Consider the following 27,263-nt stretch of genomic DNA (forward strand, 5'->3'; position numbering starts at 1 on the left):
ACCTTGCTGCCCATGCCAGCGCTGCTGGGACTGGTCTCCATGGCAACCCCAGCCTTGTGCTATCACAGTGCAATTGCTGCTGCGGTCTCCATGGAAACCAGCCCCAGCCATGTGGGCAGGGGCTACTGGGAAACGGAGTCCGTCCACTGGCCAGATCCACCATTTTGCCCACCCCTGTGTTACAGTCAGCAAAAACATTCCAATAAGAGTTGGGTCAAGTTCTCAGAGAATTAATGCATAAGCTCCACAAATAGATGGTCCAAGACTTAAATTCTTGGCAAACAAGATATCAAGATACCAGAATACTGGTGTGAAATGTATATGCGATATAAAGGCATTAAACCTCCAGGCCTAGGCTCACTTAAATTTAAAGCCATCTTCCTCAGCTCAACTCAGATTTCCCTAACCTGCTTGAATCTAGGCAGTGGCTAATTTCTGGGTTTGTTTTATTAAATGTTAGGAGAAGACAACAAATAGGAGTGAAAGTTTCTGGATACTAAATGCTGTGATAGCCCTGCCCCCATTTTCAGGTATACAGTTTCCTGATACCAGGGGCAGAAGAAATCTATTCAGCTTTTCCATCTGCCATTGGGAAACCCCATGGTATTCCTGCTCTTTGTCCACCAACTGAAATAGAACAAGATCCCTCCCTAGCCCTTCCCCATCTCCAAGGCATGAGCCCTTCTTCCTTGCTAGGGGCCAGCTCTCCTGCCCTCAAAACATGACCCATTTCACTTTGCTGCTCTTTTCCAATGACTGGTTTAGGTCAGAAACAGAAACGCACACACTACATTGTGGGAGGTTGCCAACACCAACTGATACAATGTGGGTAAGAAATGTGATGCCAGAAGCCAACCTTTCAAAGTCACTAGCATAGCAAAAACAGAATCCCAATGTCCTTACTCCCTGACTTATGGTTTGGCAACAGAACTATTTTTTTTCCTTTTGTGATGTCTAGTTACTTAGTCTAATTCTATTTAGTCTTCTTCTGTATTACAGCTGAATGTTGGTTTTAGTCAGGCGATACTTGGGTAAAATCTAACCAGGAAGATAGCTTATTATCTTTCTCATCTGGCTTTCTCCTGAGAACCTGGCATCTAGATTTTTCTATTATTCCACAAAAAGCAATTTATGTCCAAGGGGAATTAATTGGTTAGTGTCTTCACAGTTAAACTAATATAGGTCTTGGTTAGCAATGTGTTTGCCTACAAGGAAAAATAATCTGCTCAAAGAAAGGTCTCCAGTTGAAGTTGAGATAAATTTGACCACTAGAATCTAGGTCACAAACCAAATATACCAAAACCCAGAAAAGGATTTCCTGTGTTCACAATCCATTTTCAGCCTTAATGTTTCACAGCATTAGGCAGTGCAAAGGGCTCCCTAGTGCCGAAGTGATTACAACATTGCCATATAATTATTTGAGAGTTCCCAAAGGAATGCAAGCGACATAGTAGTCAGTACTGTAGCTGAAGCAGCAGCATTATTTATACCTTCTTTCATCTCTCCTGGAGTGGTAAATAATGAAGAATATGGTAACAATGAAAGCAAAAAATATAAAGGAAATAAAAGCTAATAAAGATTTTCTGGTTCGGAAAAAGCTGCATTCAGGACATAAAGCAAGCTCTTCTGGGCACCATCTTTCAGGCGTTTCTGGACTGGGAAAACCATTATTGTCAATTATTTCTCTGTAATGTTTCATGGAAGGCTTCGGTTCATACTGATTTGCAACGTAACGATAGAGGCCATATTTAGGAGCAGTCCTGTCATTAAAAGAATAGACAAAATATCCCTGTACATTGACATTATCCAGAGTGTAGGCTGCAAAAGAAAACAAGGGGTTGGGGGAAAGGAAAAGAGATTGGTTATTTATTTAAGAACAACAATGTGTGCTACTGTACACTATTAGGGAAGGTTATATCTCAAACAGGTCTGAACAGCTCTTCCAAGAAATTAGGCATACATACACTCAGTGGTTGTAACTAAAAAGTATTTGCCAGCCATTACTATGAAATGCAATCAGTGATTACCAGTTTTTCTTTTTATATTGAATAAAAGACACTGTATATATAAGTATGTGGTAAGGGTTGACAAATGTTAACATATTAATAGTAAGAGTGGCATACTGGGAAAAGGTATTAAAAACCCCACACAAACAGTGTTCTACACACACATGGAGAGCCTATATAAACAGAGAAAGTCCAAGGGCATGGAATCCATTGCAGAAAGATAAATTTTCCTTTAATGTATAAGAAGTATAGGCTTCAATTTTTTTTTTTATATTCTATGTGGTATGTTGGGAGGGGTGAAGGTTATATTCTTTGTTTACTCCCTGTGAAAGGGGAAGAGAAAGCCCACCCTGACTCTCCCCATCACTCACTGCAGGGGAAGTAATGAGCGGCAGCTGCAGGGAGACGCCAAGATGGCAGACTCAGGCACACCATTTTCAGGACTGCCTGAGCCTGCAAATCAGTGGAGAGAGAAGGTGGGGTCAGAGAGAAGAGTGGGTGGATGAAAAAGCGGCTGGGAGACCAGCTGGAGGTAGAGCATGGGGAAGCTGGAGCATAGTGGCAGGGGAACGCTGTGGGATGCTGCTGGAGGACAGCTGGGAAGTGCCAGAGAGCAGCGCAGGAGAAGCAGCAGCAGCAGCACATCGAGGAGCCTCTCCGGGAAGAACCAGGGGGTGCCATGGAGCACTGCACAAGAGAGGCTGTGGCACACCTGGGAGGCACCCTGGGAGGAAGGCCCAGCAATACCGGTGGCAGCACACCCTGGAGGAGTCCCAGGAAGAGGCAGAGAACACACCACTGGATGTGGTAAAAGAGAGGCACGCGGCACTGGGGCCAAGAGAAACGGGCCAACTGCCACGGAAAAACCATGCTGGCAGGGAGCCTTTAAGTAGGGGCGGAAGCCAGAAACTGCACTGAGTGGTGAAAGGGGCATTGGTGTCAGGCCACGGGGCTACGACAGCCCAGGGCCTATGCAAGGGGGAGAGCCATGTGGGGCCGCCAAGGCAAGTGGCAGGAGCACCAGCAGGAGTGAACTGGAGAGCCCAGCCTCAGGTGAGATTGGGCCAAGTTGGGAGGGGACCCAGAGGAGGGCCCCACAAGATGACTGCCAGGGGCACAGCAGGGAGCTGCTGAGCCTGCAAGGTAGTTCTTAAACGGGTGAAGGTAAAAGGCCCCAGCCAGGGGCCCATCAGTGGATGCTGATTGTTTTGTGTTGCCATTACTCATGAGTTTCCTGTTACCTCAAGATTGAGGTGAGTTTAGTTGCTCCACAGACAAAGGACAGCCTACAAGGAGCTGATGGCCAGGAGGTTGCAGACCCCCAGAAGCAAGACTTTACACAAGAGAAGATATCATCAAAGTGAGACCTCCAGAGACTGATGTCCATCTCAGCCATTCATTTTTCTCTCTCATCTTGTCTAATGATTTTGTGCTACACCTGGCGGACCCTTGACACATTCCAATTAAAATGATCATTAATCACTCTGTTTCTGTTGTAATGCTCTATATTATTCTAGTAGCTGTAGATTGGAAGCTCTTCAAAGAAGAAAATACAACTCTTTGGGTCAAAGGTCTGCACTGCTATGTGCTGTGCTGAGCAAGTGATCTATATGTATAGATGGTGAGAGAGTAAAAACTGTTATTTAAAAACAATTTTTTTTTAATAATGAATTTTGCTATATGGGCAATTTTATGCACTTATGCTCCAAATCTGCACAAGGGAGAAAGACTACTTTATAGCTTAAGTTTCCTCATTGGTGAAGTGATACTGAGCCTAGGAGGTTGACAGGCGTGCCCAGGGCACACAGTGACTGGTGAGAGAACTATACTGGCAGTTCATGGCTCCACATCCTGAGTTTTGTATCTTAAACAAGGGCCGTACCTACATCTTAAACCAGGAATGACTACTTCTGTCACCTGTCCCCACTTTTTCCCTGCTACCATCAGCAACTGAAGGTCTCAAATTTACCATCAGGGAAGGGAGCCAGGAGGGGACATCAAGCACATGATAACAGCACTTACTCCTTAGCTTCTGGTGCCATACCAGTACAGCAGCTCCAACAGCCACGCCAGCAAATCCCCCAGGCTGCAATTTAACACTTCAAGTGTTTCAGGAGACCCATCAGTTAGACTGCGCTGTCTCAGACCAGGCAGCTCTAGCAAGTCACTATCCCCATGTCATTTTGTAAGATGTACTCTTAGGCAGATACAGGCTTTTGAAGAAAGGGGGTGCATGTTGTATGTATCATTACCAGGGATCTGGATTTTCTATTTGCTGTGGATAAATGAATAAAAATGCGGATTTTCTCCTTTAAGAGAGAAAAATGCAATTTTAGCCTGCAAGGAGCTGCTTGGGCCTGCGAGGAGTGGGACACAGGGGGCACCATGTGAATGTGCGCACACATGTCCATGGCCAGCAATACAGCCAGGCAGCAATGGAGGTAAGTCTGGCAGGGAAGGCATAGGCAATGTGTGGTGGGGAGAGAGGGGACAGATTGAGGCCCCCATGGTGAGGGAGAGAGTGCAGCAGGGTTGGCGGCTGGGGCTTGCAACCTTACAGATGCGAAACTAATTGTCCAGAACTGGCATTTAAGACAGTTTCAGTCCTAAGGAAAACTGAAAAGAAAAGAAAGTATACTTGGCTGGATTCACTGTGGTATAACTGTATGGAGAGCCATGGACATCACTGAAATTACAGCGTAGGCAAACCTACCCTACTGCATCTAAATACTACCTGACACTGGATTTTTGAGATTCTAAAAACAGAAAAATTAATTATTTCAGAGGACAAGAAGGAGATTCAATGTGACCCTATTTTTTCCTTTTTTGCAGCTATATTTTGTCCCTATAACCAAAACAAGCCTTCAAACACCAACATCCCATAAACTATGAGAACGCTAGAATCTAGGTATAAACTTTTCAGGAGGCCCCATCTCCAGTTACCTGCCAGAGAGAAAGAATATGAAGAAAGAGACCAATAATTAAATCAATTATTGAAAAAGACTATGGGCAGAGGGCCACTTACCCACTTTTGGAAAGGTGTTGAGGGCCACATGTGCCCCACCCCCTGGTCGCCATCTTAGTACTGGAAGATCTGCCACCTAACCCCTGAACTTTGCCACCAGAAGTCCCTCCCCTTGCCCACAGAAGTACTCATTTCAACTAGGGATTTTGCCATCTTGAAACCAGAAAAAATACCAAGTTATATTTTAAAAAGCAAACATCTACAACATTCATTAATTTGATTTCAAAAAATATTTTTGTCCTGGTTTACATGTGTTTGTGTAGTGTACATAGAGGTGATTGTATATAATAGCTTAAAATGAAGCCTTATTCTTGTATATTGTGGGTCTGTGTGTATGGCAGTGTAAGGGGGGGGTGAGTGCATGTGCATGGTGGGCTGTGCATGTGGGACTTACCCTAAGGACACACACACACACCCTTGTAGTGATGCGACACATACACATCCTGGTGCCGATGCGGGCTCCGTGCTCCCTAGTTGGGTGATGCAGCCAGGAGCCACGTGGTACTGGAGCTGTGCGGGGGCAGGAAGGCAGGGAAATTGCTGGGGGTGGGGCAGGGCTGGGCTCAGCGACAACCCAAGCAGGGCCTGGGGCAAATCAGCCTATATGGGGCCATGCCCCCAGATGCATGAGCCTAGGAGGTTGCAAGGAAGCCAGCAGTGGATTCAGTGGTGGGGAGGGGTGCTGAGCAGCCGGATTTGGAGCTGGTGGCAGTGTGGAATTGCTGCACCACTCTGCCTAGCTCCGCGGGGCCCCCTAACTGCGGGACCCAGGGCACTTACCCCGATTCATGCACCCCACCCCCCAGGATGGCCCTGGCTGGGTTGCTGTGTTCCTGCTGAGGCTCCCCATGGGTCCTACTGCTCCTGGCTCCTGTCATCTTTGACAGGCAGCCAGGAGCATATAAATATTTTCTAAAAATTTTAGGGGCCCCATGGGCCAGATAGAATGGCCTTGCAGGTCACATCTGGCTCACAGGCTCTATTTTGCCCACCCCTGGATTAAAGGGAGTGCTGGAAACCAGGATGGGAGGTACTGGATGGGTACTAGGCTGCCAGACCAGTAACTACAGGCTGGGACTATGTGGAGAGATGGTGGGCAGTTACATCAGGGAGGCTCTTCAAACTTGGAAGCTAAGTGATGGGAGAAAGAAGCCATAAGAATAAGAAAGTTCTATACTGAGTCAGACCAGTGATCCATCTAGCCTAATGTCCTGTGTCTGACAGTGGCAGAAGTGGATGCTTTAGAGGGAGAGCATTGAATTAGATCTAACAGGATCTATCTTCTGGTTTTTCACTCCCTGGCATACACCATCATTGGTTTAGAGATGCCAGAGGAAACATCTCTGACTGTTCTGTTTAAGAGCTCTTAATAGATTGAATCAGCCATGAATTTGTAGTCCTTTTCAAACCTGGCTACACTATCTACTTCTATAATCTCTTGCGAGTTCCACTGCATAAATCATAGAATCACAGAAGTCAGGTCGGAAGGGATCTTGTAAATCCGACCCCCTGCTTGGGCAGGAGAAAAACTGGGCTCAAATGACTCCAGCCAGGTAGGCATCAAGCCTCCTCTTAAAGACCCCCGGGGTAGGAGCCAGCACCACTTCCCTTGGAAGTTGGTTCCAGATCCTAGCCGCCCTAACTGTGAAGTAGTTCTTACGGATGTCTAATCTAAACCTACTCTCCAACAATTTGCGACCATTATTCCTTGTTATGCCAGGGGCCACTAGGGGAAACAAGGTCTCTCCCAAACCCTTCTGGTCCCCCCTAGTGAGTTTATAGACTGTCACCAGGTCCCCCCTCAGCCTTCTCTTGTGAAGGCTGAACAGGTTCAGGTCCCGCAGTCTCTTATTGTAGGGTCTGCCCTGCTGTCCCCAGATCATGCAGGTGGTCCTCTTCTTGATCCTCTCAAAAGCTAGCTTTAAACCTGCCTCCTACTAATTTCAGTAGTTGTACCCTAGTTCTCTATCCCTTCATGATTTTGCAGACATCTATTATATCCTTCCTTAGCCTTCTCCCTTCCAAACAACAGTCTTAACCTTTTCAGTCTCCTTGTATGGCAACTGTAACGTTGATCATTTTGCTTGCTTTCTCTGAGCCTTTTATATTTCTACTACATCCTTTTTAAGATGTGGAAACCAGAAATACACAGCATTCAAGGTGTGGGCACACCATGGATTTATGTAGTGTGGCATGACGATATTTTCTATTTTGTTTTCTTTTTCCTTCTTAATGCCCAACATTTCACTGGCATTTTATGGTTGCTGCTGCACACTGAGATGACATTTGATTAAGCTACAATGACTCCAAGGTCTCGTTTCCAAGTCATAACAGCTAGTTCAGAACCCAGTACTACGCATGCATCATTGTGGGTACGTTCCCTTGCACTCCACATGTACGTTCCTTTGCACTCACCAACACTGAAGATCATTTGTCATATTTTGGCCTACTCAGCCTGATGAAATCTTTCTGCAGCTCCTCTCATGTTGGGATTTGACTACCTGGGTTAATTTAGTATCATCTGCAAACTTTGGAGATTTCACTGTATAAATTTAAAAAGCAATATCCAGTTGTTCAAGAACAGACAGTAAACCCTGAATTCTCCTCTTGTATCTGAAAATAACTCTCTCTCAGACTTGAAAAATACACTTTGACCTTCTGTCCCAGCCTCTCCATCTGTAAAATGAGGTAGTAATATTACATCTCCTCCTACTGGGCTCTTACACAGATCAATCAGTTCATTTTTGCAAAACTCTATGGGTGTGTTCAGACAAGCGTGCGTGTGCCTCTTGCAGTGTCTCAACTCCCTTCAAGATGCTTCAAGAGGCATGTTCAGAAACAAAAAAAACATTCCTCATGCTGCAAATTTGCAGCATGGGGGCAAAATTAGGCCCCTGGGTATCCAGGGGTCAAAAAATACCCCAGAGGAAAAAAGCAGGGCAGGGCACACAGGCAACTAGAGGCTCAGTCCTCCACAGATGCTCTGGTAGCCAGCCAGAGTGTCTCTATGGCTGGCCCTCGCCCCAGTGCTGAAGCACACTGCCTGTCCATGCAGGGCAGGCAGCGATGCAAGCTGCAGGGACCTAGTGGGTGGCAAATTGGCTTAGCAGTTGCACCCAGAGTGTGCTAGCAGATGGGTCGGACCTGGAAGGATGTAGATAATGGGGTTCCGCAGAGTTTGGTCCTTGGACCTGTACTCTTCAATATCTTCATCAGTGACTTGGATGTGGGTGTGAAGTGTACTCTGTCCAAGTTTGCATACGATACTAAATTGTGGGCTAAAGTGCACACTCTGGAGGGTAGAGAACGATTGCAGGCAGAACTGGACGGTTTAGAAAGTGGGCAGCACACAATAGGATGCAGCACAACAAGGACAAGTGCAGAGTGCTGCACCTAGGGTGCATAAAATATCCAGCACACCTTCTGGCTGGGAAGTGACCCTTTCAGCAGCACAGAAGCAGAAAGCGTTCTCAGAGTCATAGTAGACTCCAAGATAAGCATGAGTTGTCAGTGTGACAAAATCATCAGCAAAGCTTACTGCGCTTTATCATGCATCAGCAGACGCATGACAAACAGAACCAAGGAGGTGATACTTCCCCTCTGTGCAGCATTGGCCAGACTGGAGTTGGAGTACTGCATCCAGTTTTGGGCGCTATACTTCAAGAAGGATGTTGATAGACTCGAGAGGGTCCAGAGGAGGGCCACTCATATGGTTAGGGGCTTATAGAACAAGCCCTGTGAGGAGAGACTGAGGGACCTGGACCTCTTCAGCCTCCGCAAGAGAAGGCTGAGAGATGATCTTGTGGCCACCTACAAATTCATTAGGGGGATGCAGCAAGGGATTAGAGATACTCTGTTCACCAGGGCACCTCCTGGGGTAACAAGGAACAATGGTCACAAACTGACAGAGACCAGACAACAGGAAAAACTTCTTCACAGTAAGGGTGGCCAAAATTTGGAATGGGCTTCCAAGGGAGGTGGTGCTCTCCCCTACCTTGGGAGTCTTGAAGAGAAGGCTGGATATGCATCTGGCTGGGGTCATCTGACCCCACCACTCTTTCCTGCCTAGGCAGGGGGTCAGACTTGATGATCTGTTGAGGTCCCTTCTGACCCTAGCATCTATGACCCGGCTTTGTGCAAGGTAAGTTGGGGAGGCTGGAGAATGGGGGAAGGGGACCATGGGGGGGAACACATCTAACTCCAGCCCCCTTTTGTTCCCCCCACTCCTCCCCACTCACTCTCCTGCCTGGCTCCAGCCCTCCGCCACTCACCAACAGTAGCAGCAGCAGTGGGGGCTTCTCAGGGATTCATGACACAGCCACCCTGCACAGGGGGCAGTGGGGCTTGGCCCCAAATGCCTGGCACCCATGCTGCCACATCACACTGGTGCAGCCTGGCTAGGTGGGGCACCACACACTCTCTCAGAGCTCCAGCTGCTCAGGTTGAGCAGCGCCAAGCCACAGGTGACAGACACAGCATCCCCAAGCTTCCAAACAGCACACAGCACCCTGCTAAGCTGGGCCGCACCGTGAGATACAGCAGCTGCAGTGCAGGTGCCAGGTGACCTGGGCTGAGCCCCACTGGCCCCCCATCATGCAGGCAGGGCTGTGCCATGAGGCCCTGAGTGGCCCTGACTGCTGCTGCTGCTGCTAAGGTGCAGGCAGCGCGGGAGGCTGAAGCCAGGTGTGGCAGTGAAAGGAGAGCAGGAGCTGATCAGGGAAATCTCTGAATCATCTCCAGCCTCCTTCTCATTCTCCTACTCCTCTCCAGCCCCAGAGGACTGGAGACAGAGCAGGAGAATGAGCAGGGGGCTGAAGACAAGCAGAAGGCTGGAGACAAGCCCCTGAAGATGTGCTGGAGACATTTCCCTGCTGTCTCCAGCCTCCTGCTCGTTCTCCTGCTCATCTCCAGCCTCCCAAGCCTGGAAATGAGCAGGAGGACTGGAAGGGGTGGGGTGGGGGGGTGTAGCTAACTCAGGAAAATCCTATGGAATGTACTATGATATAGTGCTTATATCAAAACAATCCCTTCCTGCCTTTAATCTTTCAACCAATAAAACAGGAACCAGGCAATGTAGAACCAGCCAGGAAAAGAATAAAGAAAAAGATTATTGAACAGATGTATGCTTATGAGGTCACTCAGACAGGGTATAGAAATGAGGGATGGATAGTTGACTAACTCTTGTGATACTCCTACAGAAAAGACAAAAGGCGAAAGTCCTGAGGAGATACTGAAAGAACAATCAAAGAGAAAGAAAACCAATTTTGCTAACACATTTTGCAACTACCAAAACTTCAGCAAAACTGCAGCTGCTTAAGGATATATGACTTGTCTGCTTTATTCAGAACATGAAAGATTGATCTTTCGAATACTAAACAACGGGTTTGTATACCTGAGCACCTATACACGTGCATCAAGGCTACTCCGATGCACTGTAATTAGTGTGTCATTACCACGCTCCAGCAGATTCCAGCATTCCTGTGCTGAAAAAATGGCAGCAGGGATACTTTAACTAAAGCTCATTCAACAAATTTTGCTTAAAGCACCCCAGCTGCCACTTTTCAGTGCGGGGACGCTGATACATGTGACGTTCCAGACACTTTAATTAGAGCAGCTTTCAGAGCCACTCTAATTAAAGCACCCCCCACCTCCATGCAGCACATGTATAAATGCCCCCAAAGACTAATGTATGTAGTATAAACTATAGTATCGTATAACTATAGTATAACTTAAGTCAAGTCCACATAACATGATAAGTGCTGTGCCTTTTTAAAACAAAAACAAAAACAGCTTCATAAGAATGTATTTCAGTACTGAAAGGATTATACACTGAAAATTCCAAGAATTCCTTACCTTTTAAAACTTCATTGATATAATTCTGTATGTAATATATTCTCAGCTTATCATGAACCACATTCTGATCATCATCAATTCCATTGGCTACAATATAAATTGGGACATCACCATACTTAGATTTAATCCACTTTAGCAATTTCCGCAACCCCCAAGGCACCACAGCAGTTCTGCTGGGGGAGTTCAGCCACGTGATGTCATTTATCATTTGAACTTCAAGGTAGTGATCATATTTCAGCGGATCTTCTTTTTCCCAGTCCACGAGGATAGTTGTATAATGACTTAAGGCAAAAAAATCATATGAGCCTTGGATTAATTTCTTTTCTTCTTCAGAGAAATAAGGCAAATGGAAATTATATAAATCAACACTGTTTCTTTGGTGAAGCCATTCTCTCATCACACGGGGGTAGTCACCATTCCCAAAGATGGGCTCGGCAAGCCATCCAATATCAAATTCCAAAAGTCTATCAGCAACTTCTTGATCATTTTTGGAAAATGGGCAGGCTGGCTCCGCCCAATCAGCTTGCAGAGCTATAGATATTTTACCTTTCTGAGATCTTCTGAACTCTTTATCATATAGGTGCCAGGCCTTAGCATGGGCTTTCAGCAGATTATGCCCTGCAGTGTAAGTCAGGTTCCTCACGTAGGGTTCATTCATTGTGATCCAAAATTTGACACGGTGACCAAGATTTTTAAAGCAGAGCCTGGCATACTCAACAAAGGCTTGGATAGTCTCTGTGTTCTCCCAGGCTCCATATTTTGCTAATGAGAGAGGAAGCCCTTGGTTCTCTGCCATAGGCTGCCACAAAGCAACAACAGGAGTTATATTGACTCGGAGAAGTTCACTAACAAAGCACTGATAATAATGTAAAAGCGTGTGGTTGATTAGAGACAGGTTACCCAAAGGAAGAATCAAAGACCATTTCAGTGAAAAATGGAAATGCGTTACATGCGTTTCCTGCAGCAGAGAGATCTGTAGTCTAATAGCAGCAAAGTCAACACAATGACGCTTGCGTTTTGGGGCAAGAATCCCATCAACTTTAATAAGTTTCTTAGTTTGGTGAACATCCCACAAATACACGTTAGGGTCAAGGAACTGGGAAGGAGTTATGTCTACCTAAGAAGAAAAGAGAAACATTAGATTTGATTGATCAGATCTAATTACTCAGAAAATTCATAGCCATCAAACACATTTTTCCCCACTAATAGTCATAAGCGAAATATTGCTTTTAACTGGGAATTGACTCAAAATAAATGCACATTTCCCTTCTAACACACCGACCATATCTTCTGCTACCCTTTCTGATTCATACAAATGTTCTGAGAAAGAATCTAGGGATAACTCAGGGACAACCAATGAAAATCTATAAGGATAACACAGAAACCCTATGGTTCTATGGATAACTTACATTTTAAAATAAATTTCTTTAAAATAAAGATGTACTGGAAACTTTTTGCCCATTAAAATTCCCTTAATCCTTCCTTCTACAAGAAACAATTGCTTAGCATATAACAAAAATAAATAAATTATTTGGGATGGTGAAAAAAAGAAATAAATTCTCTTATTTTGATTCTTAGCATGCTTTCAAGTAGCAAAAGAAAATATTGCTTTTTCATGAAGAAATGCCCTTCATTCTACTACTATACTGAACTAGGAAATGCCATTCATTCACTGCTAAGCTATTAGATTGTTTTCTGAATTGTAATTTTTGGTCTGATCTCTGAGTTATCTTAATCACTCAGACAATAAATCAATTTCCCAAAAATCTTTTGGGCCCCAGATATGTGAAGCACATGTTCTACCCACTGAAGCCAGTGAGAGGGGTAGGCACTTGGGGCTTCTTAGCATCATACATTTTTAAATCATTTTTAATAAACACTACAAACACAAAAAGGGCTGTAAAGTGTGCTGTTTAAAAATACTGCACACAATAAAACCTTCTTTCTCCTTACCACGACAGCTTAACTTTCATAGGAAAAATGGTACAAAAATGTATGCCTGACTGTGCCAATTATTTTTCTTTATAAAATACACCTTTAAGCACAAATTTCCTTGACTGACCCTCTGTTTCAAAAGCAGGTGTCAGCCTAAACCCGATGTTGGGCCAGTAACTGAGGCTCTGTAGAACTGTACAGGGCTGCTGCAAATCAGTTGTTTTTTCTCAGGAGAGGTCAGTGCTGTGCTTATAAAGGTAGGTAATAAAAACGGCATGTCAGAGGGAAATTGCTTTTCTGGAGAATTGTCCCTTGTAAATTACTAAAGCATGCATTTCCACTAATACTGTAGGAATGCTGTCAAAAGTGTTTTTCCACTGTGATGCATCTACAAATCACACTACCTCAGCTTTACAGCACAAAATATTTGTATGTCCTTTTGAAATGAAAATATTAATTTGAAGAAGGGTTTGTTTATTTTTAAACTGTCTCCAGATGACTGACATAGTAAATGTATAGCTGTTATTGATCCCAAGGGCACCAGTTCCATTTCCAGTCTCAACTTATTTGAAATCTAGAAAGACAATGATTGTTGAATTTTCTTGGAAATCAATGTATCATATAACCTGGATGCAATGTTTCCAGAGTAAAAAAACGGGTAGTTTACTTTTTGGGTGGCAAAGCTATCCTTCAGCCTTAAGAAAACTTTTGTCTTTGTGGAAAATCTAAACTAAAAATTCTACTTTTCGACCCAATCTCGGAACAGAATTTTACTATACAAAATGAAGGCTGGAAATATATTATGTAGAAGATGCAGCTATAATAAGCTGGCAACTCCCCAAACCATTATGGTTATCCATCTAATATTACCAAAGTGAAAATGAGAGCAATATGCAGCAATATTATTTACTTCCAAGGTGATTTGGTTCAAGGGTCTGTTGGCTTTTCTCATCAAACTTACTTGAATGTAGTTGTCAACAATTCCCCAAGCAAAGTTGCATGGAAACATCCCAGCTATTGGTTGATTTTCAGGCAAAGGCGGGAAGCCATTTTTTTCTATTAGCTTTTGGTAGAACAAGGCTGAAGACTTTGGCATAAATTTCTTGTCATGGCTTTCAAAATCAACATAATATAATCCACGTCTAATGCTATATCCTCGGTGCCATTCAAAGCCATCCATGAGAGACCAAACAGTGTATCCAAAGACATCAATTCCATCATACCGGATGGCTAAGAGAAGGAGAAAAATCAAAATGGCTTCACATGGGTACCATTTCATATTAAAAACTGCTGTAGTATTTGTATGTCAGACCAATACAATAGGTTAAATTAATATCACTAACTTGATCAAAGCCCATTCAGTAAAGCTTTCAATTGAGTTCAGTGGGTTTTGGATCTAACTTGCTATTTTGCCCAAAGAAATTATGCAAAAACAAAAGGACCTTCTCAAAAATTAAAATGAAAAAATACCAATTCAACATGGGTGGGTATCTATATTATGGATTTGTACTAACTGGGCATGTCTACATGAGACGCCGACTGTGCAGTAGCTGAAAAATACTGAGCATCCGCGTGTCACAGCATGGATAGTGCTAATACACTATTGTGCAGTATTATGAGGCTACTGCACAGTAGCATCACATAAAAGATGTTTGTCAGTGCTAATACATGCATAGTAATGTCTGCACAGTAGCATCTCATGACCCACTACTACTCAGTGCAAATCACAGTGTTAATGCTGCAATACTTCTTTCATTTGATTTTCCAGACACCTCATATTTCTTGTTTTTAGAATGTTTTCTGGCTTAAATATTTATGCAAATACCTTATATCTGAAGTAGGATGCAAAACTGCTCCAGACTTAAGGGACCTTCCAGCTTTACTTTCAGATTTAGTGATTTCCATTTTTATAGATTTTCCTTTTTTCTAAATTTAAAATGCATAAATTTTTGTTAATTAAAAAAACCCAAAAGATTAGCAGAAATAAACCTGAGGACATGAACATAGGGACATTGTGGTCCTCTTAAAAAAGAAAAAAAAGAGGCATACACACAGTGGAAGCTAGGGATGGTCCTCAAAGAGGACTGTACAACAGTGGCCAGCACTTGTAGGGAAATGATCAGGGAAGCCACAGCAGCAACTCAGTTTAGGTTAGCTACAGGAGTCAAGGACAATAAAAAGTCCTTCTTTAGGTATGTAGGCAGTAGAAAGGAAACAAATGGAAGTGTGGGACCCCTGCTTAACACCTCCGGATGGCTGGTAACTGACATTCAGGAAAAAACTGAACTCCTGAATGCTCACTTTGCTTCAGTATTTCACCAGACCAAGGGGAAAGTCAAGCGAGATAAGGCCCCTTGGGGACATACCAGGACTGACCGCTTCCCCGCTGCAAATGCTGAGTGGGTGCGATGCCAACTAGAAAAGCTAGACATTTATAAGTCAGCAGGACCAGATGGACTTCATCCGAGAGTGCTGAAGGAGCTGCCCAAGGTCATCACGGAACCCTTAGCAAAGTTCTTTCAGAATTCAGGGTGCACAAGGGAAATCCCTGAGGATTGGAAGAGGGCCAACATTATGCCCATCTTCAAGAAGAGGAAGGAGGAGGACCCAGACAACTATAAGCCAATTAGCCTAACCTCCATCCTAGGGAAAATCCTAGAAAAGCTCATTAAAGAATCTGTGTGTGTTATGCTCACAGAAGGTAAGATTCTGAATGACAGTCAGCATGGCTTTGTCATTGGTAGGTCTCGTCTTACCAATCTCATCTCCTTCTATGACCAGGTCTCTCGCCACCTGGACATCAGAGATGAGGTAGACATTATATACCTAGACTTCCAAAAGGCTTTTGTTCTAGTATCCCATGATATCCTTGTGGGAAAACTGGAAGATTGTGGGCTCCGCTGCTCAACGGTTGAGCGGGTGGGAAACTGGCTACAGGGCAGGACCCAGAGAGTTCTCATGAATGGATCTGTGTTGTCCTGGCACAAAGTGGCCAGTGGTGTCCCTCAGGGGTCTGTGCTTGGACCGGTGCTTTTCAACACCTTTATCAATTATTTGGATAGGGAAGTGAAAAGTTCGCTGGCCAAGTTCACAGATGACACCAAGTTATGGTCAAGTCAGAAAATAGGTTGCAAATACAGGAGGACCTGGACAGGCTCGAGAGTTGGGCAGACCGGAACCAGATGAAGTTTAACACTTCCAAGTGTAAGGTGCTCCATCTGAGGGCAAACAACCCTCAACATATATGCAATCTTGGTGGTGACCGCTTGACTTGCACCATGGCCAAAAGGGCCCTAGGTGTAATGATTGACCATCACATGAGTATGAGCTGTCAGTGCAAGGCGTTGGTCATCAGGGCAAATAACAGGCTGGCATGCATCAACAAACGCACCCTGTGTAAACTAAGGAAGTGATACTCCAGCTGTATTCAGTACTGGTGAGATCACAGTTGGAGTACGGCATCCAGTTCTGGGTGGCACACTTCAATAAGGACATGGAAAAAACCTGAGAGGGTCCAGAAAAAAACCACCCATATGATCAAGGACTTGCAAGGCAAACCATACAAGAAAAGGCTGAGGGACCTGGGCCTCTTTACCCTAAAGAAGAGAAGGTTGAGAGAGGACTTGATAGCGACTTACCACTACATTAGAGGAGTGCATCAGAAACTTGGTGAACAACTGTTCACTAGGGCACCCTCAGGGAAAACCAGGATCAATGGATACAAATTCCTGGAGGACTTCAGGCTTAATACCAGGAAAAACTCCTTCACAGTCAGGGTGTCCAGACTGTGGAACAAACTCCCTCCAGTGGTGGTGCACTCACCTACCTTTGAGGTTTTCAAGAGAAGACTAAACAGTCACCTCGCTGGGGTCACTTAACCCCAGTTGTCTTCCTACCTAGAGCAGGGTGGCTGGACCCGATGATCTGCAAGGTTTCTTCCAGCCCCTAACAATCTACGAATCAGATCTCCTGTGTTCCAGCTGAATATCCTAACCACTAAAATAGGGTCACCAACTATGACTCACAGGCCAGATTTGGCCTTCAAAGAGGTCCAATCCAGCATGAGGAAATTAGTAGCACAGAGCTGTGCTGTCTTCAGTGACTAACAATAGACATGCAATAATGAAAAAAACCCTCTATTTATAGTATTCTTCAGATCATAGATACATGTTGCACATTTGCTCAGCTCTTACTTCAGTTATAATGATAAGGATTTTACAACAGAAAATGAAAAACAAGACGACATTCTTGAGATCTGTTATTTCAGCCAAGAAGCAAACAGAAATAATGTTCACTCTCCTAGGGAAAAAAAACCTGCAATGTAACATAAATGTCATTTAATCAGAATCAATTATTAAGTCAATAGTGCTGAAAAAAACACTGGAGCAAAAAAAAAAATCAGATAAGTGAATCAATTAAAAAGTCTTATAAACAAAACAAAACATTAAGATAATTAAAATTAACAACTGGAAATAATCATCCCAACTGGTTATAGATGACAAGCAGGACTAAAAGAATCTGCTTTGCAATTTGAAAACACTAGAAATGAAAGTTGTCAATGAAATAAGCTGTACTTTCAACTTTTTAAATTAAGTAAAGTTTTTACTAATTGCTAAAAACCATGTAGAATCACATAAAACTTCAAGGACATCATTCTTCTCAAAATGAGACCAGTGTAAATAAGGACTAATTTCACTGAAGTCTTGATATGGGATACAAGAGAGAAATCAAGTTCAAAACCAACTGGACTTTCATGTCTTTATATCAAAGCATGGTTTTCAACTCTACATTGCATCCAGTGATGCTTTCAGGAAGTATTTCATTTTAGATAGATTCTTCTTTAGTAACTTGGTCACCTACCTAAAACACTTAAATTTCTATAATTACTCACAACACAATTAATACAGAGATAATATCATTAACAAAGAGCTTACATTGCTCCCACTGAAACCAAAAGGGCACCTACACATGAGTAGTGAGGCTGCTCTGATGCATTACAATTACAGCAAGTTGGAGCAGACTAGATTAATTGAATCTGCTGGAGCACGGTAATTACTGCACTCCAGCATGTCATGCATCAGCATCCCTGCACTGAAAAATGGCGGTGGGGCACTTTAACTAAAGCTCATTCAACAAGCTTCAGTTAAAGCACCCGTGTTGCCATTTTTCAGCACAGGGATGCTGATACACAAAGCACTCCAGGGGTTTTAAGTAGAACACCTCAGAGAGCTGCCCTCTGAGAAGCTCTAATTAAAGCTTGCCCCCCATCCCCCCACCCCCCAGACCATGTGTATAAATGCCCAAATGTTTTACAATTGGTTTTAACGACAGACCAGAATAGTACCAAAGAAGTGATGCCCATATATATTACAGGCATTGACAGTTGATGCTGAATGTCAAAAAATTATTTGGAATCTCACTGCATAATGAACATGTATAAAACCAAAATTAAGTTTCTAAACATTTGTTTAATGATCCTCCTTAAGATATTTTGCACAATAGGTTTTGTCAGGAAAACATTAATTCATCTTCTGTCCTACCTTTTAATGTCTCCATAATGAACTTTTTGAGATAATACATATACTTTGCATCATCTCTCTTGGTGCTTCCAGAAACAAACCAGCTGTTCTCCACAATGAAAATTTTTGGATGGTTATATTCACTGTTTATCCAGAAAAGGAGCTGCCGCAGGCTTAATGATTCTACCTGCTGGAATTTCATGTGAGAATCCAAGAGCTGGAAACTCAGTGTAGCTCCAAAAGAAAGAGCAAAAAAATCAGCCGTTCCCTTGATATACTTCTTTTCTGCTTCACTGAATTCAGGCAGAAGAGATGATAAGTTACTCTTCATGCTCTCTGGGTAGTCACCATCTATAAATATGGGTTTAGCAAACCAGCCAAGCACAAAGTCAAGGGATTTTTGACATTCTTTAATATTTTGTTCACTCATGTATTGAGGCTTTATCCAGTGAGAGCTAAGGGCAATGGACACCTCGCCTCCTTGAGTTGGACGAAAATGATCATTGTAGAGATGCCAGACTTTGGCATGTGCCTGTTAAGAAGAAAAGTCATAATAAATTCATTTGAATTTCTGTCTTGAGCAACTTAGCAACAAGAACATCATTTTCAGCTTACAAAGTTTAGTATTAACTTAGCAACAGCCCAGCCATCAAGTCCCTAGCCTCAGCCTCATTCTCTTATCAATGAGCTACAATGTTTAATTTATAATCTAACCAGAATATGATAATATCATGAGGAACACAAAATAGCAACATCTTCTTGCTTTGGAAAACTAGCAATTATGATCCTTTAAAAGGTATGTGTTTGAATTTATACACTGCACTCCTCATTTGTATGATTAAATAAAATTTGGGATTTAGCCTGAAAAAACAATTATTATAAGCTAAATAGCATACTTTTCAATTTAATTTGATATCATGACTTATTTTTTTGCTTTTCAAAAATGTTTTAAAATTGGATACAAATTACACATGCACGCTGCAGATCACAGTTCTTCCCTGGCCCTGCCCAAGCTGCCCCATTAGGGTAAAGATATGGATTTTGGATGTTGGGGTAACAATATGGAATCTGGGGGTGCTGAGTGTGCAGCTGAATGAAGGCTTTTTCCTGAGCCTCAGCAAAAAGCGGCTAGTCACAAGGCTAACTGATATATTAAAAGCATCTAAGTTTGCAAATGCTTAAGCAAGCAGTTTCCTAACAAACAGACAGTGTGTAAAGTGTCTAATTTGCTATGTAAGAACAATATGCAGCCCACCAGCTATCGTCAGGAGATAAGACAGAAGCCAAACCTTGGAGATGGTGCTGAAATCAGCAAAGAACAAGAAAGAACCAGCAAGTGACCAAGAGTATCTGTGTTCATGGTCTTACGCATGTGCTCTTAGCAGGGAGGCATGTAAATGAAGGAAATCCAAAGGCAATTCCATATTAATGAAGTAAACAGCAAACAGATGAGGAGCTTGAAATGGGAGGAGAAATGAGTGGAACTGGAGGTGGAACAAGGCAGGAGAATGTTAAGGAGTATGAACCAAGGTGTATAAAATGTGAAAAGAACTATTGTTCAGGGCTGGTCCCTGTCTTTTATGGCATAAGACCCTTCTCCAAAGCTGTCTCCATTTCAAATAAAGCTGTTGCGAGCAATGTGTGCTGGTATTTCCTCCCTGCTCTGACTAATAACATGATCCATGGGCAACTGGACCATTGTCTCCCTAGTCGTTGGGCGCTACATGGACTCGGGGTCCAACACCCCCCACTGCAACTCCGGAGTCTCCTGCCCTGCCCTGGAGACTGGCCCTGCAGCATGTCTGGGGCCAGTCTCCATGGCAACCCCAAATTTGCTATCATAGCACAGCTGTGGCTGGGGTCTCTACTGAGATTGGCCCCAACCACACAGGCAGGGACTGCTAGGAAATGGAATCCAGCTGCCGGCCAGATCTGCCATTTTGTCCACCCCTGCCTAAGAATCACCAAAGGACTTTGCCACTTACTCATGAGCAACTTACTCTTAGAAGAGGGGAACAATAGTAAAACTCAATACCCTGGCCAGTAGATCCAGAAACAAGTATTTTTATTGTATTGCTGTTCCTGCTCCTGTCAGGCTGCTTCAAGATTTTTCTTTGCAAGGACCTCCAACAGGTCTAATCTTTCCCACAGCTTCAAAACATACCAAACTATGTTTTGTGTAGCTGTTCCCTGGGCCTGTCAGGACTCTTACAGGAGGTCTAGTGTGCCCTGGAGCTGCCTCCCCTATAGTAACTCAAAGGGCAAAAAGCCCATGGAAGACTGGAACCTCTCATATGGCCAACAACAAATTTGGTAATAACTGATCCAAATTTCGCAGCTCCTCTGAGATAAATTTCCTCAACATCCCCTTCAGTGTTCGATTAAATCTTTCAACAAGGTGATTCATTTGAGGATAATACATTGAAGTCCTTGCTGAATAGACCTTTGACAAGCCCCAGAACTCCTGTAGCAATTGGGACATAAAGGCCATGCCCTGGTCCATTAAAACCTCTTTAAGAATGTACACCTAGGAGAAAATCTGTAGTAGCTCAGAGGCCACCATTTGTGCTGAAGTTGAGCAGATCACCACAGCCTCGGCGTAGCAGGTGGCATAGTCAACCAAGATGAAGTTGGATGCCCTTGAACTGGGCTCCAGGGGTCCCATCATGTTAACCCCAACCTGTTCAAATGGTATGCCAACCAATGAGATGGACGCTAGTGTCACGTTATGAGCAAGCTGAGGTGCAACAAGCTAGTAGGATGCACAATAGTCTTTGATTTCCTAGTATACCCCAGGCCAAAAAACCCTCAGCAGTACTCTATCCTGGGTCTTTTCCACCACCAAATTCCCTCCCCACCCCCATTTTACATTATGTACCAGTTTCAAAATCTGGCCATGGTACTGTTTTGGGACCAATAATTGGGACTCTCATGCCCCTGTGACCTTGTCCTCCTGCAACTTAAAATGGGGGTCCTGGGCTGCTAAGCTTGCATCCACTATGGCATCACTCAGCTTTCCTCCACCTGATCTACCCCAACCTCCTGATGATTCTCTGATCCTCTGCTTTCTTTGGAGGGGGTCCAAATCGCATTGACCCCTCTTCCTTTAGCTGGCAAGGGCCTCCCACCGCTCTCAGAATCACCTCGGTAAAAGTCCGAAAAGCTTGGGGCTGAAAAGGAAAGGAAAATGTCTCCCCTAGTTCTGGTTCTCTGGCCCTGGGGTCAGCTTGGGTTTTGCCCATTCTCTGGGCCAACCATATCAACTTGGCCATCAAGTCCCAACTGAGCCCTACCACCACAGTGTAGGCTAGATAACAGGCCACTGCTGCTCTTAGATACCCTTTCTCTCCCCCGATGGTCAGGCACAGATGGATTATGAGGTAGAGTTGGGTCTCCCCATGAATGCAGGTAACATACACTCATTCACCTACTGGGATTTCTGCCAGACCCACAAACTGCTCATGCACAAACATGTTAAAAGAGCCTGAGATTATGAGCCCTACCACATGGACATCCCTGAGTTTTACAGAGATTACAGATCACCTTTGGTCTGGGCTCTTCTGCCTCACTTCTGAGACAAAGGCATAGGAGTGCCCAAAGTCCATCTGCAGCCAGTCTCAATATCAGTGGCATTTCTCCCCACAGGAAAAGCATATCATTTGAGTCTTCCCTTTCTCTGCCTGGGCTGTGAGAGTGCCCATGGCTTTCTTCTCTGGGGGGCCCACTCAAGAGTTTTACTCCTGCATGGGGCCTCAGGGGAGATGGAGCTAATGCCCTAGGTATCAGACCCTAGAGACCTGTCCTGTTTGTCCCATAGCCCTGGCCTCCCTGAGCCTGGAGGCTGCCAGCTTTTCCAGGAAACCCAGCAGTCTAACTGTGCTCCACATGAAGTCCTCTACCTTCCACGTGGCTTTCTCCAGGCTGGCCACCTGGTGGTGATGGTACACGCACCTGCGGATTTTTACTGGGAGGGTAGCACAAAACTGTTCTCAAGTCATCAGTTCCACAATCTCTGCACCTGACCAGAAGTCCAGATCTAGCCAGTGAGCACACGAGTCCTTTAGCTTATGGGTCATGGCATGTGGCTATGCATTCAGGTCCCAAGTCTCCACTCAAAACTTAGGGCAATAGGTCTCCCCTGTGAAACCCTATGGCTACTTTAAGGTTCTTACAATCCTGGGCTGAATCTGCTCCCAGCATCTGTTAAATGGCCTGTGCCTCCCCAGTTAACAGAGGGGTCACCCTCACAGGCCATGTGTCCTATGGCCATTGATAGGACTCCACCACCCACTCAAAGGTTGTGAGGTGAGCCTCCAGATCATCTACAGGTCCCAACTTGATGAGGCCTCCACCCTCTAGCCTTGGGGAGCCTGGTGACTCACCAGCACGGGCGAGGGTTCTGTCTTATATCCAAGGGGGGCAGGGAGGGACTGTCATAGCCGTTTCATGCTGCTCTCTCTGGAACTGCTGTTTTGGAGCTGCTGAAACAGCTACTGCTATTGATGCTGCTGAAGCCGCTCCAGTTTTAGCAAGATTCTAGTCCCTGTGGCTGACATTGGATTTTAAATGCCCATGTTCTCTACCATGTGTAGCATATTGTCACTCAGTTTTTATTTTCCCTGGCACAAGCCTACCCCCACAGGAAACAACATCACTAATAAAACAAACAAATACAGAAACAACAAGGGTTAACCCAAAACAAGCAGTCCTTTCTCAGACCTAGAGAGGGCAACTCTGGCTCTGTGCTGCCTCCTCAGTACCACAGTCTTTCCCCTCTTCCTCAGCTCCCCTCCCTGGGCGTTTTTAACCTCCTCTAAGCACAAGCAATCATCCCCATCAGCTGGTAGCATACCTCTGTACTCATTAACCCCCCACCATAGCCAGGCTCCTGCCCCTGAGCCATGCACCCAGTTGCACATATTTACGCCTAGAATATCTGCAACCAACGGCTGTCCAGTCTCTTCTTGAACACTCCAGTAATGAAGTGGCCACAGCTTCCCAAGACAGTCTATTCCAGTGCCTCAATATTGTAACAGTGAAGCAGCTTTCCCTGATATCCAAACTAATCTACACATCTGCGACTTCAAGCTATTGATACATATCCTACTCTCTGCAACAAGAGAAAAAAAGATGTTTTCCCTCCTTATGGTAAATACTTGAAGACTGCAATCATGTCCCCTCTTAAGCACCTTTTCTGCCAGCTGAACATGCCTAACTCCTTCAGCCTCTCCTCCTATGACTTGCCTTCCAAGCCCTTTAGCATCTTTGTTGCCTTCCATGTCCCCAGCTTCTCCATGTCCCTTTTAAAATGTGAAGCCCCAAACTGCACAAAATACTCTAGATCAGGCCTAACCAGTGCCAAGCAACGAGGCACTATCACCTCCTGTGTCCTGCACCTAATACTTCTATTGATGCATCCCAAAACCACATTCAACCTTTGTGCAGCTACAAACTGCAGACTCATATCAAGTCTGTGATCTACCAAAACTCCCAGATCTTTCTTGGTAGTGCTGCCACTGAGCCAGGTATCACTCATTTTATATTTGTATTTATGATCTTCCTCACAAGGTTTAACACCTGGCATTTGTCAACAATGAACTTCTATTGGCTCCAGCCCAGTTTTCCAATATATCAAGATCCTTCTGAATTGCACTCTGGTCCTCCAACATAATCACAACATGTTCATGCTTCTTTGGTGACCTGCCTATCTGTATGCTTTCCTTTTGCATCTGAGGTATTTACAACCTCCTTATGCCACCACATTTGTCTCCTGCCATTCTTCTTCTGCTTCCATCATGTTGGGACAGTTTTTTGTTGGGCTTCCAATACTGTGCCTTTCAGAAGCTCCATGACTTCCTGGGCATCTTTATGCTTCAGTCCATCTTTCCACGGCACCATGCCTATTAAATCAAGTCAAATTAAATCCACCTTGTTGAAATCTAACACCCTAATTTTGTTGACCTCATGCTTCCACTGTCTCTGGAATTCTGTCATATTGAGATCATTTCCACCCAACTTGTCCATCATCTTCACATCCTCCATCAGTTATTTCCTGTTGGCCAGAACAAAATCCAGGATAGATGATCCCCTAATTGTATCCTCTACTTTGTGGAACAGAAGGTTGTCCTCCATATTAGTTAGGAACTGGACTGATATTTTATATCTGGCTTTGTTGTTCTTCCAGCAGATGTCTGTAAAACTGAAGTCTCCCATCAGTACCATCCCATATCTTTTGGACAGATTTGTCACCTGCTTGAAGACTGCCTCAGCCACCTTCTCTTCCTGATTAGATTGCCTATAATAAATCCTAAAATAAACTGTAAGCTCCCCAACACAAGTCCAAGTTAAAGGCAGCAACAGCACCAAGCATGGGTGACTGGTGCCTCCCAAATTATGAAGCTATGCAGACCATGCTCCAATGCCATGGCTGCCTGCTGAAGTTTGTCACCCTGCTGAGGCTCCTGCATGATGATATGACCACCACTGTCCTGAGTGGAAGATCTGAAAGTGACACCTTCCACATCCAGGCCAAGGTAAGACAAGGTTGCATGATCGCCCCCACCCTGTTCATCATCTACCTGACCATCAACATCCACCTCATTCAAGATGATCTACCATCTGGCGTCAGTATCCAGTATTGACTGGATAAGAAGCTTTTCAATCTTGGGTGTTTCTGGGCAAAAACTAAACTCACCACCAAGGACATCCATGACCTTCAGTTTGTAGATGATTGCTGCATGATGGCTCACTCTGCACACGATGTGCAAGCGACTTTAAATCTCTTCAATGCTTCGTATAAGAGATTTGGCCTGTCCTTGAACATCGCCAAGATGAAGGTTCTCCACCAACCTTTCCCAGGCCAGCTGAACATCCCTTGCGCTATCTACGTAGATGGGGAGACTCTAGAGTACGTGGAGCACTTTTCCCTCCCCACCCTCCTGCCACATTGGGCCAGGCCCGCTGCTCCTCCTCCACAGCCACAGTGGGCCAGCTTTTCCCCTCACTCAGGCTCACTCCTCCTCTGTACCCCACATTAGGCCTAGGCCTACTCCTCCCTACCACCATGGTGCACCTGCTCCTCCCCTCCACCAGTATTGGGTCTGCTCCCCCCTCCCACCACCGCCACATGAGCCCGCGTTGTCCCTGAAGGCAGAGACAAAGGCAGGGAGAAGTGGGCCAGGGCCAGCGCCAGTTGCCTCGCTCCCCCACGGTGTTCCAAACCCACTCCTCCCCGTACCACTTCTGTCACCTCTAAGGAGCAAGGGGGGGGCAAGGCCAGCTCCAGTGGCCTCACCCCCCCACTCCATTGCTGCCACCTGCCCCACCCTCCTATTTCCCCCCACTGCTGCTGGGTCAGCCTGGGCCCACTGTTCCCCACCCTCAGGCCCAGCCCTCCTCCCACATCGGGCCTGGACCAGCTCCTCCCCTCCACCCACTGTTGCGGCAGGGAGTATGGGAGCATACCCAGACCCCAAGCAGCAGGAGGGAAGGGGGAGCAGACCCAGATGGATGGGGTAGGGGCACGGGGCTCCATCAAAAGGAAAGATGTTAATCAAAATTTATAACAGAGGATATCATGTCTCAAGTAGTGTGTCAAGCAGCTTTTATCTATACGGCTTCCGAGCAGAAAACATTCTCTTCCAGAAATCTCAGTCTTTTACCATACTTGGATATTGGTAACTTAAAATATTTTACATGTAAAAGCATGACAACAACTCTTGAGGACTTGTTGTAAACAACATGCGAGGCATGTGTTATCACATCTGATAACCTTATCTTATAACTTCATCTCTGACAGTTATAACTTCTTATAACTTTCCATAAATCTCTTTTCTTCTGTATTAGGAGCTGAGGGAACTACTTTATAACAGATAATTTGAGGTTTTTAGTCATGTTAACTTGAAGTTAGCCAAGAAGGCCCGGCAGGGTGGCACCTTATAGACCAATTCATTCAAACAGGCATGAACTTTTGTAGGCTATAGTCTACTTCAGGCGTTGGCAACATTTTTGGGCAGAGTGCCAAAAACACCTCAAACCTCAACTTGTAAGATGCTGGCGTGCCAGGGGCAAACAGTGGGTGAGCCATGAGGACCCCGATACTTGTTGTAGCAGCACAGCCCCAGCCTCTTCCCTGAAGTGCACATGCCAAGCATAATGCCTTTGTATACCATGCTCTGGCATACGAGCGGTTTCTTACTCCTGGTCTACTTTATCAGATGTATATAAAACTCCAGTCCTGAGTTCTCATAACTGTCTGCACAAAACTATGGATGCCCACAACAAAGGTATCTGAATAGTCCTCTTAGTACAATATGGTCAGAACAGGAGACTATTGGCTTATGCATGACAGATACTAACAAGAGCTAGATATCAACATGCTCAAATAGAGACAGAGGCTTTGACTTCAATCCACAGGTGCAAAAAGTTAATTTAGGGAGACCAGTGTTAGCTAAAAAACACCAGAAACTAGTCATTGTCACCACCAAAAGCCAACCTCCTTTGGAATACAGATTTCTTCAACCACACATAAATGGTTGCAAAACTGAATATGAACTTAGGTTCATAGGCAAATAGGGCTGAAAGTGACATCACTAGGTCAACTAGTCTAGCTCCATGCTAAAGGCCAAAACTGGACACAATATTCAAAGGAGGCCTCACCAGTACTAAACAGAGCAGAAGAATCACTTCCTTCGATTTGCAAGTGACACTTCCGTTGATGCAACCCAGTATGCTGTTGACCTTTTTTGCAATGAGATCACACCACTGGTTGACATTCAACAGTTGTTACTTTGGATTGCCAATTTATCAAATCAAGAGCAAGACTTTATAAGGGGGAATAAGGCAAAATGCCACAATTATTAATTACGTGAATCAGACATAGAGGTTTGGACACACCACTCATACAGACACATACAAATCACTATA

General features: G+C 44.6%; 1 protein-coding gene across 1 annotated transcript in view; it reads right to left on the minus strand.

Annotated features, from left to right (window-relative positions):
- Positions 1–951: 951 nt before the first annotated feature.
- KL (klotho) overlaps positions 952–27,263 on the minus strand; it is a 72,746-nt gene continuing 46,434 nt past the window's right edge. The window contains exons 2-5 of the mRNA XM_019530087.1: positions 18,360–18,870; positions 13,781–14,049; positions 10,885–12,001; positions 952–1,818 (exon numbers count right to left, since the gene is read on the minus strand). Of these exons, the coding sequence (XP_019385632.1) occupies positions 1,481–1,818; positions 10,885–12,001; positions 13,781–14,049; positions 18,360–18,870 (2,235 nt within the window). The 3' untranslated portion in view covers positions 952–1,480. The remainder of the gene's footprint in view (positions 1,819–10,884; positions 12,002–13,780; positions 14,050–18,359; positions 18,871–27,263) is intronic.

This window comes from Crocodylus porosus, unplaced genomic scaffold (assembly GCF_001723895.1).
Source record: "Crocodylus porosus isolate Cpor-Errol unplaced genomic scaffold, CroPor_comp1, whole genome shotgun sequence".
In the NCBI taxonomy this organism is placed as follows: Eukaryota; Metazoa; Chordata; order Crocodylia; family Crocodylidae; genus Crocodylus; species Crocodylus porosus.